Source organism: Actinia tenebrosa, unplaced genomic scaffold, assembly GCF_029948245.1.
Source record: "Actinia tenebrosa isolate PJP-AT-01 unplaced genomic scaffold, QUT_ActTen_1.0 PGA_scaffold0__85_contigs__length_37466705, whole genome shotgun sequence".
Lineage (NCBI taxonomy): Eukaryota > Metazoa > Cnidaria > Anthozoa > Actiniaria > Actiniidae > Actinia > Actinia tenebrosa.
This window is the reverse complement of record NW_028292569.1, coordinates 25215550-25233798: the sequence shown is the minus strand read 5'-3', so window position 1 is coordinate 25233798 and position 18249 is coordinate 25215550. Positions and strand designations below refer to the sequence as shown.

At 36.6% G+C, this 18249-nt stretch overlaps 2 protein-coding genes across 7 annotated transcripts in view; one reads left to right on the top strand and one right to left on the bottom strand.

Annotated features, from left to right (window-relative positions):
- LOC116301160 (focadhesin) overlaps positions 1-18249 on the bottom strand; it is a 51084-nt gene that overhangs the window by 30200 nt on the left and 2635 nt on the right. For 2 of the 6 annotated variants that reach the window (XM_089037296.1, XM_089037295.1), the window contains exons 6-21: positions 11854-12002; positions 11044-11111; positions 10807-10918; positions 10007-10134; positions 9338-9425; positions 8506-8696; positions 8042-8145; positions 7387-7564; positions 6825-6929; positions 6525-6751; positions 2216-2360; positions 1527-1661; positions 1024-1074; positions 858-941; positions 612-765; positions 114-293 (exon numbers count right to left, since the gene is read on the bottom strand). In XM_089037296.1, coding sequence (XP_088893422.1) covers positions 114-293; positions 612-765; positions 858-941; positions 1024-1074; positions 1527-1661; positions 2216-2360; positions 6525-6751; positions 6825-6929; positions 7387-7564; positions 8042-8145; positions 8506-8696; positions 9338-9425; positions 10007-10134; positions 10807-10918; positions 11044-11111; positions 11854-12002 — 2099 coding nt within the window. Of the gene's footprint in view, positions 1-113; positions 294-611; positions 766-857; positions 942-1023; positions 1075-1526; positions 1662-2215; positions 2361-6524; positions 6752-6824; positions 6930-7386; positions 7565-8041; positions 8146-8505; positions 8697-9337; positions 9426-10006; positions 10135-10806; positions 10919-11043; positions 11112-11853; positions 12003-12093; positions 14428-15118; positions 15251-15389; positions 15599-15771; positions 15842-16144; positions 16285-18249 lie in introns of those variants that run through there. The other 4 variants (XM_089037300.1, XM_089037299.1, XM_089037298.1 and 1 more) reach the window with 4 other exon arrangements.
- LOC148913929 (uncharacterized) lies at positions 16432-17735 on the top strand. The gene is made up of 4 exons (XM_089037304.1): positions 16432-16697; positions 16829-16947; positions 17112-17233; positions 17328-17735. Exons 1-4 carry the CDS (start codon positions 16432-16434, stop codon positions 17733-17735), a joined length of 915 nt encoding a protein of 304 aa, XP_088893430.1.

Sequence of the window (18249 nt, the reverse complement as noted above, 5' to 3'; positions counted from 1 at the left end):
CACTTTGATCTCAGCTTTTCTTTAAACTTTGGATGCCACAAGAGGGCATGAATGAAGGAAGCTTATTGGTCCATTGCCAAGTATTACGTGATGCTACCACGTGACTTCCTTACCCGCTAGTCCAGTGTTGAGACCAGGCGTCTTAGACTTGTCGTACTGAGCTTGAAGGAATGTTGGGATACCAGCCAAGGCTCGATCATGTGACGGGTTGGCTCGCATTGCATTATGGATCAAACCACGTGGAATGGAAGCCACTTCTCGTTGTAATAGAGAGGTCAGGAATGTCTGAAAATCTAAGATATTAGCACGTAACGTAAGCAACATTATCAATAGTTCGTTTGAAGAAAAGGAAATAAAGAAAGTGGAGGCCAGGATGGGGAGACCAGGAAGAGAAGACCAGGAAAGGAAGACCAAGAAGGGGAGTCCAGGAAGAGGAGGTCAAAAAGGGAAAACCAGGAAGGGGAGACCAGGAAAGGGAGACAAGAAAGGGGAAACCAAAAAAAGAAAACCAGGAAGGGAAGACCAGGAATGAAAGACCAGGATGAGATTGAAGTATCTTGAGTCTGTCCCCAAGTACCTGTCTAAGAGAAAATACTCTTCAAATATCTAACCTGGCAGACTTTTGGAATGTATTTTAGACAAGAGAGTCACATACACCTCTCCAGGAGGTGAAGAATTGTTGACAGTTTGTTCAAGAATCTCTGCATCTTCATCAGAGGAGGGTTGTTTTGAAGACATTAGCTTCTCTCTGATGGGTTGCAAGATCTAAAAAGAAAATACGCAATCGAAAATTGAGGGTTCGATCCTCAGCAAGAACAGGCATCTTTGCAAGAAATAAACTTTACTGTACTACTTGCCTCTTCAGGAAGGTGCAAGAGTTTGAAATCCTCTACTTCGAATTTAGAAAGTGCGGCAAAAGCTGCGCCACAAATGAATGGTTCCTGCCAACAAAAGAAAACATCATTACAGTCAGTTTTTCATTTCACATTTATTTTAAATTTTTTTCATTTATCCTATTCTCACCTCGTGTTGTGTTAACTTCCAGAGAAACACAAGGACTTCACTTTTGAACTCCTAAAAGACACAATTAGTAGTAGTAATAATAATAATAATAATGATGATAATAATACTAAGGATATAGCCTAGAACTATAAAAATATCGCTTTATTCTTGTAAAGTATTACGAATACTGAAATTTTAAATAAATGAAGATAATAATAATAATATCAACAGAGCAAGTCATAAATCCTTAATATTTATTTAGACACAATAAGTTTTACATCATTCTAGATAATGGTGTTTGCAACCAAGCTATGTATTAACAGAATATTTTTTGTTTGTCAAAATCAGTGACACAGGTACCATTAGCGCATGTACATGGTATAACATGCCCTAACATTGAAATGGCTTCCCATTGTCTTCCAGTAATTCATCCAATCACAACACATGGTTAAAAGGTACACCTAGAGTATGGTTATAAATTTGCTGTATTATTTTCCATTTAAACAAAGGTATTGCCACTATACCTCGTATTCTTTTGTATCAGTAGCCAGGCTTGGAGTAAGACTAAAGAGAACACATAACCCTTTGATCACAGCAGGCCTAGTATCTTGTGCAAGTTTAGGTGCCAGTACCTGCCATGCTGTACACAAATCAACAACCTGGTACAAAAAGAAACTTCATTAAAAAATTCAAGATGACTATAATCTGCCCTATAAGAGAGGATACTGATCAATTTACTTAATTGATTTATAGCAATTAAGACTCGTACCCCATTCACATCAGACCTTTTCAAAACATATTAAAAAGTTGCTTAGTTTAAATAATGACCCTTCACTTAATAGACCTCTTCAGCTTGGCGTAATGTTTTCCCATTTCAGACCATGGGCCATGTCATTCCCTTGAGAATAAGATTCTTTGTTTGAGCTGTAATCCATATTCATGTGACAGTCTTCTCATGTGCAACCGAGCACAAACCTTAAACAAAGATATGATACTCTAGGGAATGACACATGGTCTGAAATGGGAAAACAATACGTCAGAGCCAAAGAGGTCTATTAAATGACCTCAGGAAGGTACTGTGGTTTTAATCCTCATAATAAATGATGGCCAACAAACAAGGAAGGATGTGGGATTTAATAACTAAACAAGGTAAGTTGTTGTGAATGAGGTATAAGTAAAGCTTAGAACATATTTAGTATTAAGCATTTGGCACCTCAGCTTGACAAAGGGCTTGGATACCCTGAAGACACAGAATAACCACAACAGATGAAGAGTCGTCCCTTGTTTGAAGGTGTCTTGCATTCCTGCTGATTAGAGTTGTCAGTAGACCAAGAAGATCAGCACCATGTTGAGAAGGTCTGAAAATATATCATGAATCTATTGGATGCCAAGGTGGAAGTAAACAACAGGGATCAGTGGCGGATCCAGGATTTTTCAAAGGGGGGTTCCGTTTCTTAAACTGTGTATAATTCTCTTTTGTTTAGTCGATGTCTCACAAAAAAATTGGCTCTAATCACCTAATTTACTATCTAGTAACGGATCTTAAAGGCAAATTAAAAATTATAACAGCAAATAGTTATCATTTCATGTTCAACATTATCCTTGTGGATACTTTTAAGCAAAATTTATATAAGACATATTTCTATTACCTAAAAGATCAAACCTTCAAGGGGGGTTCCGTGGAACCCTTCGAACCCCCCCTGGATCCGCCACTGGAGATGTGGGAGTATAATTTTCATTAGGAACGGGGGGGGGGGGGGGGGCAGTTTTGACATGTTTTGTCATTTTAGTCAAAGTCAGGTTCTTTTTTTCATTTACCAGTTGTTGTTTTTTTCACTTAACAAATCCAGCTAACATCCTAAATTGGAATATTATTTAATCTGTTGATTAACAGTGCCCTGAATTTCATCAGTGCAGGAGTAATTTCAAGATATCAATAAAAGTTTAGTTTTTTTTAGGGTGTCTTACGTAAGTCTTAAGGATACTTGTGACAAGGATTAAAGAAAAGTACAACACGTGTCGTATCAACTCGTCGACATCATAACACTCCGTCTTTACCGATACTTATTTTGGCTTCCTCTCAACTCGTAAGGCAATCTGGCATAGCTTTGTTTCTACTATACTTAGCTGGTGATTTGGAACTCAACCCTGGCCCAGTCAATGGTGTTCAAGCTACTTCTGGTCGCTCACTGAGACCAAGGTGTTCAAAGTGCAAGATTGTTTTAAAGAAGAACCTTGGCTATGTAAATTGCTCAATGTGTGGCAATCCTTTTCATCTTAAATGTATTGGTCCTCAATTTGAGGTATCAAAATCATGTGCAAATTGTACTACTCTTCCTGCTGATGTTGACGAAGAAAGTTCACTGGAGTATGCCATTCCTGAGCTGAAGAACTTATCAAGTAAACGGGGTCTTAAATTTATTCATCTGAACATTTGTTCTCTTCTACCTAAAATGGATGAAATACGCTTAATATTGGAACATCATAACAAAATTGATGTATTTGCAATCACGGAAACCCACTTGAAGTCGACAGTCTCAGATAATGAAATTAAAGTAGATGGTTTTACTACTTATCGAAGGGATCGTCAAGCTAAAGGTGGTGGAGTTGTTGTTTTTGTACGGGACACTCTATCAGTTCTTAGAAGAGGGGACCTAGAGTCCACTTCTGTCGAAGGTATTTGGCTTGAAATTCTTATAAACAACTCAAAGAATATTTTATTTGGGGCAATTTATCGACCTCCTGTTGGTTCCCAATATTTAAGTGACAATTTTAATTCTGAACTGGAAGAATCCCTTACTATAGGCGCCACAACTGAGAAAAAGGAAATATTGCTAATTGACGATCTGAATGCAAATTTTCTTCCTCGCCAAAGAGAAGTTGGCACCTCAAGGGAGTTAAAAAATATTCTCAATGGTCTGGCCATGTCACAACTTATTAGGGATTCAACACGGACAACAAGAAACTCTAACTCATTGATAGATGTTATACTTTCATCACACCCACATAACATTCCATTTACATCTATTGTTCCTATTGGTCTGAGTGATCACTTCATGGTTGGTTGTGTACGAAAAATGAATTCTTTAAAGTTCCAAGCTCGCATGGTTTCGGGCCGTACTTATAGTAAATACAACAAAGATTCCTTTGTGAACGATCTAAAGAATGCTTCGTGGGACTCAGTGTCTTATTCTAATAGTGTTAATGATGCTTGGAATAATTTTAAAAGCATTTTTACCAAAATTTGTGATTTACATGCTCCTGTGAAAACAAGAAAGGTTCGTGGTTGTTCTAATCCTTGGATGACGCCAGAAATTTCATGCTTAATACACACTAGAGACTATCATTTACGTAAAGCAAAGCTTTCTGGGAAAGACGAAGATTGGTTCATTTATCGCTCATGTCGTAATCGAGTTACTGCTGCAATAAGGCGTGTAAAATCTGACTATAATAGGAACTTTATTGAAGAAAATATGGACTCTCCGAGAAACTTTTGGAAAGCAGTTAAAAAAATCCTCCCGAGTAAATCTCCAAAAGCAGATGCAATCAATCAACTAAAGATCAATGGTCAAACTATCACGGATAAAGAATGCATCTCTAACAGTTTTTGTAAATTTTTCACAGATGTAAAAGCTCGGATATCAGGCGTGAATAGAAATCATTCGTCAACAATCTTCTTTCCCCTTGGCAGATCTACTAATCACAAGTTCCACTTGAGTGAAGTTAATATCGGCTTTGTCTGTAAACAACTCTTGCAGTTAAAGACAAACAAAGCGACTGGGCTTGATGGTCTTCCATCACGATTGTTAAAAGATGGAGCTGTGTACATTAGTGCAGCTGTAACGTCTATTATAAATCTTTCCATCAGAACACAACAAATTCCTCTTGACTGGAAACATGCAAAGATTATACCGTTATTCAAGGAAGGAGGGAGAGACGAAATGGACAACTACCGTCCAATTTCCATTCTACCAGTGCTATCAAAAATCCTAGAGAAGGCAGTTCAAGTACAATTAATTGAGTATCTTAATGAACACAATCTTATGTCAAAATACCAATGTGGTTTTCGCCGCAAGTACTCCACGCAAGCAGCAATAAATTTCGTTACAGACTCCATTAGAAAGAATATGGATGAGGGATTATTGACAGGTGCGGTATTTGTAGATTATCGAAAGGCGTTTGACACTATTGAGCATGCTACCTTACTAGAAAAACTGAAGCTACTTGGTATCTGTGATAAAGAGCAACGTTGGATGGCCGAATATCTTAAAAATCGTACCCAGTCAGTATTTCTTGGTGGTTCATTGTCAGATCCTCAAGTTATGGTTTCTGGAGTACCACAAGGATCCGTATTAGGCCCTTTGTTGTTTTCTCTTTATGTTTCAGATCTTCCGAATTGTTTACAAAACACTAAAATACTGATGTATGCTGATGATACCGTTATTTACTGCTCTGCCCCAAACATGGCTCAGTTAACTCAAAAGCTAAACAACGAGCTTAAAAACCTTGCTGATTGGTCAAAGTTAAATGATCTCTACATCCACCCCAAGAAAACCAAATATGTGGTATTTGGAACTCATATGAAACTTAATCAAATTGACTCTAATTTAAACTTTGATGTTTATTTAGATAACGATATTCTTGAACGTAAGAGCTTTTATAAGTATTTAGGAGTATACCTAGACCAATCGCTATCCTTTAAAGAACATGTCCACAGACTTATAAAGAAAGTTTCAAGTCAGCTTGGCTTACTGAGTAGATTGAGAAATAGTCTCACTACGTATGCAGCTAACAAAATCTATACCACTATGGTTTTACCAAAATTAGATTATTGTGATTTTACATGGAATATCAATTTGGCTGCTTCTATTAATGTCTCTTTAGATCATTTACAAACGAAAGCTGGCCGAATAATTTTAAAGGATTGTAGCTTAGACCATGATAAGGTGATAGATAAATTGGGCTGGAAGAGTCTTCGAAATAGATGTTCAATTCATAAGCTTATTTTTATTTTTAAGTGCTTAAATGGCATTGCACCTGAGATTTTTAATGGTTACTTTAATTATGTCTCACATGGCTATAATACTAGACAAAATGGTTTAAATATTATCATACCAAAAGTTAGGACTGAATCAGCCAAGAAAACGTTTTATTATTCTGGAGCTATCATTTACAATAGTCTACCTAGCTCTCTTAAAGAGATTAATTCTTTATTATTATTTAAGTCTAATCTCAAAGATATTTTTTAAATGTTTCAATGAATTGTATTGATTTTTACTAACATTTTAGTATTTTACAGTATATATATATTTAATTATCTTATTATTTTGTTGATAATTTTTGTTGCCCCCAGGGCGCTCCTTGATAACAGCTGTTTGCTGACGAGCTTACCCTGGTAAAACATGTAATTATTATTATTATTATTATTATTAAAGTTAAAAGAAGTGCATAAGATTACTAGGCGTGTAACTATGGAGCCAACCTCTTCCTTTGCTGGCATACCTGTAGTGTTACATTTTTACCTCTCAGTGCAGATATCTCTTATCGTTGCAGCTTTGGCAATCTGCAGCTCCATTAAGATATTAATATCTTTCACATCTGTATCCTCACTAGACAACGCCTTCTGTAGATGAGGGAAGACACGGTTCTGATGTTGCCACAGTTTGTAGAGGAGTCTCAGGGATATTGGTTTCAAAGGTGGAGACATGGAAAGACTCTGAATGGTTTTCAGGACAGGACCAACACAAATCTGGAGAGGAAAAATAGCAATGAAAATAGGGCTCTTAGAAAATAGGGTTCTTATAAGGAGCATTAGTACTTACTTTGTGTGTTGCAAGTCCAGGAATCGTATAAAGAATTTGAAGCTTGAGGTCAGCATCAGTTTCTTGTCCAAGCTTGCACAGAAGAAGAGATAAAAACCAAAGGGACTGGAAAAATGAAAACAAATAATGTAATTATTATCTGACTGCCTGAATGAATGAATGGATGGATGAATGAATGAATGGACAGATGGATGGATGGGATAAGATGGATGGATGGATGGATGGATGGATGGATGGATGGGATGGATGGATGGGATGGATGGATGGGATGGATGGGATTGGAATGGATGGATGGGATGGGATGAGATGGGATAAGATGGGATGGGACAAATAATTATCTGACTTAATGGATGGATGGATGGGATGGATGGGATAGGATGGGATGAGATGGGATGAATGGATGTACTTTAATGGTGATAACAATTATGATGGCAATAATGACATATAATAATTTATATAAATGTTTTTATTACATTAGGCAAGGTAAGTTCATTCACTATTACTGATCAATTAGCATTCCAAAATAACCTTGCACTTGGTTAATAAGAGATACGGTACGTACCTGTGATGGCATAGCTGAGAATACCAAGGGCATCACCTTCAAAACCTCGCATGTTACACGTGGATCAGGCATCACTAGAATGACTGACAGTATCATAGACACGTGGCTTGGAACATCTTTACATGAAGATAATGAAGTCTTTAAGGCTGCAAGCCATGTAATGGCAGTCTGACTGTCTCTAAACAATGAGATACAAAAGAGGCGCACATTTTTTTAAACCAGAGTTTTAAGTCGTACTACTATATTTTATAAGCATCCAGTACAAGAAGTGGTCACTGTAGCTGATCCAGTAAAATTTGTGGACTCGAGGTCTTTGTAGGTAACTTAAATTTTAAGAATTTGAAAAAATTCCCTATCTTTATTGTTAAGTTATAAAGTAATGAAAACCAAAAACTTCAATTTAAGTTTGATCAATTTTATCAAAATCCTGAAACAATATCAAGCAAGGCTAATTTTCAGATCGAATTGGAATTTAGCTTGTAAGGTTTTGCCAATAAAAAAAAATGAACCTAGACAAAAATGCTTGAAGTAAGGACGAGACCAAACAAACTCTACTCACATGTGTTGCTGAGTCCAGGAATTGAACACCAGACTCAAGAGGGGAGAGGTGAGTAAACAATTGTTACATCTGACCCCTGATTCCCATAACCATTACCTTAATATTCTGCTGGTGATGCTGGCACATACATCCATCTGGACCAGCCAGTTGCTTGGTAATATTACAGGTGAGGATTGTTTTGAAGGTTCCTTGGAAAGTTCCTGGAAACAGGACAACCAGAGATCATCATTTTTAGTTCACTCTATACATCTCTAATGGATTAAAATAAGCTTTTTTCATACATTTCTCTCCCTTATTTTATTTTCTTCAATCCATCCCTCTTCATATTTTTCCCTTCCCTTCTTTTCTTCCTTTCTTCCATCCTTCCATCTTCTACCTTCCTACTTTCCATGCTCTCTCCATTTCCTCTTTCATCCCATTACTTTTCCCTTCCTCTCTCCCTGCTTCCTACTTCATCCTCATTGCTTTCTGAAGCATACTTCAAAAAATATATTTACAAAATATATATATATAGAAAAAAAAACACAAAGACCAACCCATAGTGTAAAAATATAACCAACCTTTAACATCTCTTGGTATTTCTCTTTGTCTTTATGATGCCTGAAGACATCAAGTTGTGCAAAACATTTAGTAGCAAGCTGCTTCGCCTGCTGACAGTTGGACGACAAAAGCTGCAGCAATGGAATCACAGCACCAAGACTTGCTGCATGGATATCAAGATCTTCAGTCCTGTAGGCAATGATTTCTTTCCCTAAGGTAGAATTAAATAAAAAATTATCAATTAAAACCCATCTCCTTCTCTTTGCTTCTTCCTTTTTCCTGATCGAATCTGCCCCTCCCCCAACACTGGTCCTGCTTCACAACTGTCCAGTGTACTAAGCGACTTGTAGGTAACAGTAGGTAACAAGGCTAGATGATCCATAGTCTATCCCCCCCTCAACTTATTTACCAAGATTTTTCAAATTTCCCTTTAATATTATAAATAATACATTCCTTAAAATTGTAAAGCTTGCTATCTTAGTGTATAACAACCAGACCAAATAATAATAATAATGATAATAATAATAATGATGATGATAATAATAATAATATAATAATAATAATAATATAATAATAATAAATAATAAATAATGATAATTTATTGAATTTGTATAGCGCAAATCTCAATTGGGGTATTTTCATTTGCGCTGATGCAATACCTGCATACCATTTCAAATGAACTGTGCATTTAATAATTTTAATAATTTTTCAATAATTAATTTATAATTGCCTATACCCTATCATTTTCACTAGCACCCCCTCCCTGTCCCCCCCCCCCCCCCCCCCCCCCCCCCCACACACACTAACATTTACACTTCTATGTTCCTGAAATAGATATGGTGCTACACTTACAGATATTCAACAGCTGCAGAGAGTAGTAAGTAGGGGACTCTACAAGAAGAACATTTATTGCCCACAATGTCCTGGGTGTGACAAAAACCTAGAGCAAAGATATCATGATGGTCAGTGGACATTCATTTTACACAAGTGTATTGTCAAATATATATTTATGAAACATATTTTAAGACCATCACTCCCCATAAGGAGTTCTTCCATGAGGTTCACTCCATGCTCACTACCACTACATTCATTATTTACAACATACAACACTCAATTTGCATGTTGATTTTTTTGGAGAGAGGAAAACTATAGAACCTGGAGAAAAACTATCAAGGAAAGGAGAGAACAACATAATAATAACAATAATAATAATAATAATAATAATAATAATAATAATAATAAAATAATAATAATAAAAATAAAATAATAACAATATAATAATATAAAAATTCTAAAACAAACTGAAATCACAGAACCCACAGTAGTGAGGAGCATTGGTGAGGGGCACAGTTGTATTGGCGCATGCCATCCATGCACCCATCAAGGGTGGTATAGAGGTGGGGTACTTACCTCTCACCCCTGGGTTAGACTCCAGGACTCCACATCCTCCTGATTGCAGAGTCGTCACTCAAGAGTCATAGAACTTTGCATGAATATTATACTTTTATAACAAGATTTTACCTCAGGCACATGTTTTTGGATTCTTCTGATGGCCAGCAATGTTGACATGACATCTAAGGAGTTGCGGAGTCTTGCCGAGCAGAGAGACAAAAGATGGTCCACTATCTTTTTAATATTACTGAGGTAAGCTGCAACAGCAATAAACAAGCTTGTTCATCAAATTGCTTACTAAATAAGCCTGTTCATAGCTTTGCAATACCAATATTCCTTTTTATAGTTCTGTTCAGTGACGACGAATTATAGTTCCAAGTAGAGGTTGAAGTTGCAATACATGATGAATTATAGCAATTTGTATTGCTTTGCACTGCAACTCCAGCGCTCGAAATAGCAGCCTGCCAATGGCCAAATGACAGGCCAAATTTCAGGTTTTGCATGCAAAAATAACGATGCACTGCCAAATGAATAATAAAATGACATGCAAAATTTACTGGAATGACCTCATTTTACCATGCTCCTTTACTATTGCAGGCTGAAAAAAATTCTATTTCAAGCCCTGAAACTCTAACCTCAAATTGGGACTATTATTAGTGGTCACTAAAAGAAACTGTAAAAATAAGTATTTCCATTAGACTCAAGGTAAAGGCCGAAAGTTTTGATCAGCCCTAAAATTATTTCAGGGTTCAATAACACAAACAAACAATGAAAACACTTTACCTTCTAAATTATCCCTCTTTTACTCCGATGAAGGACTAGCGTCCGCAACGTCAGTGAGTTTTTTTCCTCTTTTCACAGTGTGTAATTTACCTTTTTATCATTACTACCAAATCAAGGGAAAAGTTCCAAATGACCAACTGACTTACCTTGTTTTGTTCTTGAAGAAGAGAGAAGTTCAGTATTAAAAGTGCATTGAATAAACCACTCTGATTGCTGATGAACCAAAACAGTTGTCTGGCCAATGCTATTTGAATCCAACTGAATAAAATGGAGTATAGTCATGGATTAGGACAAGGCTTACCATCCAAGAAAGTGTGTCTGATAGCAATACATACTGCCAATGTTAGTTATAACAATTCCAATGAATTAAAAAATCAAAATACCTTATAAAAAGACAACAATGATGTCAGAAAATCCAAAATAGTAGGTAGTAGACTGTCTTGCATTTTATCTGAATGTGCAATATAATTTCAATATTGAGCATTAGTATATGTAATAGGACTCCATGCCGTCCAATTAAGAAATAATTGAATGAGGAAAATTCCGAGGACTTCCAAAATTGGATGAGGCTGTAAGCCGAGTCCAATTTGGCAGTCAGAGGAATTTTTCGAGTCTAATTATTTCTTGATTGGGGAGCATGAAATTCCAGTACCTATTAATTATATAGCTGCCTAATTAATCTCATATCAACAAGACCTGTCCAATTAAGAAAATAATTGGACAGTTACCTATATATGATTAATGAGAAGCTGTATAATTAATATAATTATTCTCTTAGTGGGGTGGTCTTCAGAATGTTCACTTGATAAGATCTTCAATACCCATGGTCTCTGATATTGTAAGTGTAAAAGTGTGTGGGGGTATGCCTCGCCAGGACCTTATTAGAGTCCATCCACCTGCCCCTCATCACAATTGTCTGCTTTTCTGTTGTTGTTACAAGTCAAGCGTTATGAAAGCCTCCAAACAAACAAACAAACAAACAAAGAAATAGGTGGGTGGGTGGGCGGGCGGGCAGGCAAAAGAAAACGAACAAGCAAATAGGTAAATACAGTAAAAGGTCTTTGGTTCAATTCCTTGACTCTAGATTGTCAGAATATTGTAATATGAAGTTTTTCTTTCAGGTTCTCTATTTGTCCTCCCTCTTTAAAAACCCAAAATGCAAATTACATGAGATGGTTGGCATAGCAACAGACCTTCGGCATACAGTTCCAAGGTAGCAGTATCCAGGAGAACAGATTGTAGATAGTTTTTAAGAGACAAGTCTGTAGAGCTTCTGGGGTCTCCCAAAATAAATAGAAGAAATGGTTTCATCATCTTGAAAATCTGATTAGTGTCCTGGGTCCTGAAAATTTAAATTCAATGCAGTATTGATCAGCAAAATAATGAATATGATATTGAACCACGAAACAACCTCTGGACTGATCATGGCTTACCCAAAGATTAGATATTGTTTTTATGCAGTAGGAGGGAAGGATAGTTTGGAGATTTTTTTGGGAAATCTGGAATTGTGAAGACCAAGGGATTGAACTGAAAGTCTGACAGTTGACTGGGGATCTTGGATTGCAAACATTTTTTTGTCAAATTTCTAGCTTTTGAAAGCATAGGAAAGCATGCCCAATGTACAACAAAACATGCTCACATTTCTAAAAGTGCTTCAAAAGACAGAGCGGAAAAACCGGACGCATGCGCATTAGAGACTATTTTCATGAGCAATCCAATATGGCGGACGAAAGCGGTAAAAATCTGTCTCTAGGAAAATTGCTCTAAAAATGGACAAAAACGCAGCAATGACACTCAAAACTTTTGATCACAACTCGTAATCTGCCACAGTACTTGATCTTGGTAGTTTTTTTGAAGCTTGTGGTCGACTTGACGCCAAAATAATGAATTCTTCGACTTGATTCAGAAGGACTTCGATCGCATCTCCTAGTGTTCGATGACAAGTGGAGAATCTTCAAATATAAGGACAGATATGGATATATAAGCTTCATACTTCGGCAAAAGAACGATAACTGAATGAACTTAAACATATCAAATAGCATCCGAAAAATTTTGATACCATTTTTCAAACGAGGCATTTGAACTCACGACACGTGGGCCGAACAAGCGTAAGTTTACCTACACTGTTTTGCGAAGCATATATACCCTTGAAAAACTTGTTTTATTGCCATTCAATGTTATTAAATTACTGTATTTGAGATTGATGAGTGTGAAATGTTCTTTTATTAATAATAAACATCAATTCTCTTGGATTATTCGTCCTCATTAATCTTGAATACATTTTCTTCTGCTATCTTTTACTGCCACTCCAAGGTCAATGTCGAACGCAAGAGCGGCGCAAGCGCGTCAAATTCCCGCCTTTTTTCAAGCCCTTTAAGAGTCCTTCCGAGTACTTTAAATTTGTTGCTACGAGGAGAAGAAACACCATTCGTAGTTTTTATATTAAGAAGTAATTTAAAATGGCCCATAATAGTTGTATTTTTTCACCTCGTCTTCGAAAGTCCGACGACCTGTGTAGTGGTTCAGTTCGTCAAGTAGAAGGTCTCGAAGCGCGAAGTTGTGGTTTTTCTAAAGCTATTTCAGTGTGCTTTTACCATTTGAAGCGTAAAAAACAGCAAAACAACAAAACTTGTTGCTATCCTATACATGAAAAGACCTGTAATGGTTCACTTGTCCCCTGCCCCCAACGCCTATTCAAAGTGTTTGACGAGATGCTAGTACACCCAACCAAAAGAGGTACAAACATAAGCTCCGGGCATCTGAGTGACGCCGACAAAAATACTCACATCACGTCTATGGATTCGTATTGTCCACAAAATACGAGAAAGGTATGGGGAAAAACACATTTATTTAAGCTATTTTTCTTATTATAATTATGTAAAAAAAAAAAAAAAGCAACATGTCTAGACACTGTCTAGACTGTTTTCTAGACGATGTGTTCCTGACCACTTTTACGTAAGAAAATAGAAAGACAGACATAAACTGAAGGGAAGACAGCTTTTTCTTATTTACAGTAAAACCATTTCTACAAAATATTGTCCTACAGACTTTAAGCCTCAAACAGTTTTTAGTGAACCCGCAATGAACAATATTATATAACTGAACATAATTAATTTGGAAATTGATTAGCAAAATAAAGGAAACAAATCAGACACAGGAGAGATAGAGAAATATAAAGAGATGCAGAAGAGAATATTGGAACTGGAAAAGCACAACCACTCACTTGTAAGGGAAAATGGTCATTTGGCACATCAAGTAGGGGAGTTTCAACGAGAAAACAGCATGCTGAAGCAAAAGCTCTCAGGTAAAAAAAATTAAAATAAAATAAAATAAAACAAACAGAAAATAAAAACTGAAATTTAAATCCCCCCTCTAATCTTACCTTCAACAAATCAGAGAAGTGCCTATGTCATTTGACAATATTCTCAGTATATTGATTCTACAGGTAAGCTGTTCACCCCCAAAAATCATATAGTTGAGTGATATATCTTGAACTTAGTAATGAAGGTCTATATATATATATATATGTACACCCTTATTGAATACTTCCAACTAAGCTTTCAGTTTCAATAAATCAAAAATGTTTGTGACAGCACCAAGCTTTAGGGAGCTGTTCAGAAGATTTCACAAAGAGCTGACTTTACACTATGATGACAATGGCCATCTTCTTTATGACCCACAAGAAATGAAGAAATTTGCAGAACAATGTGCTCCTGGTCTGTTTGTCCAAATCTATGATAGTATTATCAATGATGAGTATGGTAATCCTACAAAGAAACGAGAAGAGCAGCAATTACAAAGAACAGTTTCCATTTTACACACTCTGTCATTCTTTAGAAATCAGGTAGTGAATATAACTAAGGCGAATTTTCAACCATTTATAACTCACACAAAGTGAAGGTGAAGGTTAACACATGGATACCGACTTAACGAAGGGATCCCAATACTATTACATTTTCAAACTGCCTTAATTCATAATTACATCATGGCTTGTTTGCTTGAGCAAAAATAGAAATGTGGGCTAAACCTTCTTTCATCCAGGATATTTATGGTGTAATATTTACTTAGCTGATCTCATTTTAATGTGACATCATAGTGAAAAGGGCAGTTCACAATGAACAGTGTTATCTTACTGATAAGCCAATATTGAATAAATTTAAATGATTTTATTCAGAAAAATAACAAACTGCAGCTGGACTGTGGAGTTCACATGGCAACTCATGGAGCTTCACAGCAGGCTTTGATGGCTGGCATGTCTATGGGCTTTGCCCCCCACCCCAGAACAATTTTTAACCACAAAAAAGACTTGGCCTTAATGAGTCACCAATTAACAAAGGAAAGGATAAACCAAGCTGATAAGGTAAACCACCTCTCTTTCATTCACTAAAATAGGAGGGAGGAAATCCAGAGAACCTGGAAAAAACCCTCGTGGCAAGGGAGAGAACAAACTCAACTCACACGATCCTGTCAAGCCAGGGCTCGAATCCAGACCACAGTGATGAGAGGCCAGCAGTGAACCACTACATCACCCATGCCATGTTGTTCATGACTTAATTTATATTGTGTGCATTATAATTTGTGTCATTAATACTGTCATAGAACAAAGAATTCATGTTGTTAATAATTGACGACTTCCACGCAATTCATACTGTGCAAGACCCCAAAATATCAACGACAAGCAAAGCAGTTCATATGGCCACCGAAATTCTTGACATTCAGAATAATGTACCTGCAATCCCTGTGCCTGCTGACATAAATAGATTGCACAAAACAGTACTCGTCGGGCAGAAAGAATGCAGAGGAGGAATAAGTGTTCCAAAAGTACGGGAGCTGTTCCAAGAACAATTAGTTGACTACCACAACCAATATTTTCAAGCAACACTTCCACACCAGTTTCTTGAATTTGACATGCAGAATGCACAACGATGTGTAGAACACCTGAGGTAGATAATTAAAAAAATCAGTTAAAAGATAAAACTTATGATTTCCACAGGTTCACTTTAATTAAACCTTCTTATAATCAGCAGCACACCTTTTTAAATTTTATCAAAAACAATATAATTTACTTGGATCGACAATGAAAGCTTATTTAAAAAATCCTATATCATTACCTATCATTACAAGGTCAGAAATATATATAACAATCATTAATGCTTGACGTTTGCAGATGTTATACAGATCCTGAAAGAAGGGAAATGGATACGCTAAGATCAGTTGTATTAATTGATGAGGATGAAAGACCCCTGAAGAGTCTAAACAACTACAAGGAGGCATTACTCCACACTGTTAGAGAATCACCACAACTTGTGCAATATATGCAAAATAATATCTTATTTACGACAGGAGATTGGCCAACTTGGTATTTTGAGAAAAAATTACTTGCTCAGGTAAACAAAACATGAACAAAGGAAAAAAATGACATAAAAGACACTAGATCACAAGGGCTTGATTATGAATTTTACAAAGATTATTTACATTATTTACCTTCTTCTTGCAGCTCAATCCAATTGAAGATCCATTCCATTTCATTTCTCTTGTACCTTGGCAGGGACCCTTTCACATCTCTTTTAATGCTCAACAAAATGTTGTTAAGATCTACAGATTTTTCTTTGAGCCATTATACAAGGCTATATTTGGCCAAAGGAAAGTATTAGCAAAAAAACCAAAACCCTTTAGGATCAGCACCTTGATTACTGCTTGTTTTGGAGGTTGGCTTCTTGTCAGGGACACTGTATTGCAGCACTTTGGCCAACGATACAAGAGTACTGAATATGCTTTGTTGTTACACTTATTGGACGAAGTTGTTCCTTTGGTCTTCCACTTCTATCCAGTTATCTTTCGCAGTGGAAGTTGAAGCACTGGTTCGAGTTGCTGTTTTGTTTATTATTCACCGTCGTCGTCATTATGACAAGGCCACTCTGTGTCAACTGAGTAACATGATCCATCATGAAAATCTGGCATCAATCCATAATGTCAAAAGGTCGATGAATGTGCTCTCTGAGAAAAAAGTGGAAATATTTCATTCATTATTAAGAAGGTACTGTAATGAAATAAGTGTAATCACATATTAAATGCAATAATTACTACAGACTGTTAACTATTTATATATATATATATATTTCCAATCGAAAGTAAATTAACATAATTTATGAAATTTGTAATTGACAGTGAAATACAGCCCTGGTATACACCTGAGCAGATACGAACAACAGCTCATATCCTGAACACTCTGCGGTTCAACAATGATTTCCAAGAATGGTTTGTGCCACAATATAAAAGGGGACAAGGTATTATAATTAGACTCAACATATTATTTGAATATTATTTAGCTTCAGCATATCCCATAAATAATTCCTAATTTAGGTATTTTTATTTTTTAGAGGGCGAGTGGGTTAAATCAGTTATTTGTACTGTCATTTTTTTGTAAATAAAGTTCATTCATTCACACAAGGGCACAAGGACTATTCAGTTATCTGTGGCCTTGCTGCAGAGCACATCATTGACCTGTTTGGGGATATTTGGAACAGTGGAGATGGTACAGTAAAACCACCCAAAGGGAGAAAAAAATTTCAGGTAAGACGAGTTTGTGTTTTAAGTATTTAAATTACAAACACAAACAATTACGTACACTGTAATTAATTGTTTGATTTTACATGAATTTTAACAGCCATATTACCTACCTTCCTTTGATGCCACTGTGGACCAAAGAAGTCTGCCACTTGGTTATGCTTGGGGAGAAGAAGAACCCGACCCACAAGAAGCATGTGATTTAGCAGAATGCGAAACCGAAGACGACAACACACTAACCCTGACTTGTGGACATTCCTTCCACGTCCTCTGCATGCCTGCTCGCGCTCCTCGCAACTGCCCTATATGCCATCCTCGTCTGCTACTCAAAGTCCAGACTCTGTCTAGCACTTTTAATGCTGGATCACTAAAGGTCGAAGATGATGATGATGCCGAAAGCGACGACGAAGAAGATGACGATGATAACGACGATAACGACGACGACGCGAACCCTCCAAGAGAGAATGCTTATTACTCAACTCAGCAGTTTCGTGAATCACTTGATTGACGTTTTTGTCAGAGAATTTCAGAAGAGTGATCATCATTTGGTAGGTAGTAGCGAATAACTCAGATATTTCGAAATAATTGCCAAGGATAAGTCTGCAGGTTACGACTGAACAAGCAAAACAGTGTAGGTAAACTTACGCTTGTTCGGCCCACGTGTCGTGAGTTCAAATGCCTCGTTTGAAAAATGGTATCAAAATTTTTCGGATGCTATTTGATATGTTTAAGTTCATTCAGTTATCGTTCTTTTGCCGAAGTATGAAGCTTATATATCCATATCTGTCCTTATATTTGAAGATTCTCCACTTGTCATCGAACACTAGGAGATGCGATCGAAGTCCTTCTGAATCAAGTCGAAGAATTCATTATTTTGGCGTCAAGTCGACCACAAGCTTCAAAAAAACTACCAAGATCAAGTACTGTGGCAGATTACGAGTTGTGATCAAAAGTTTTGAGTGTCATTGCTGCGTTTTTGTCCATTTTTAGAGCAATTTTCCTAGAGACAGATTTTTACCGCT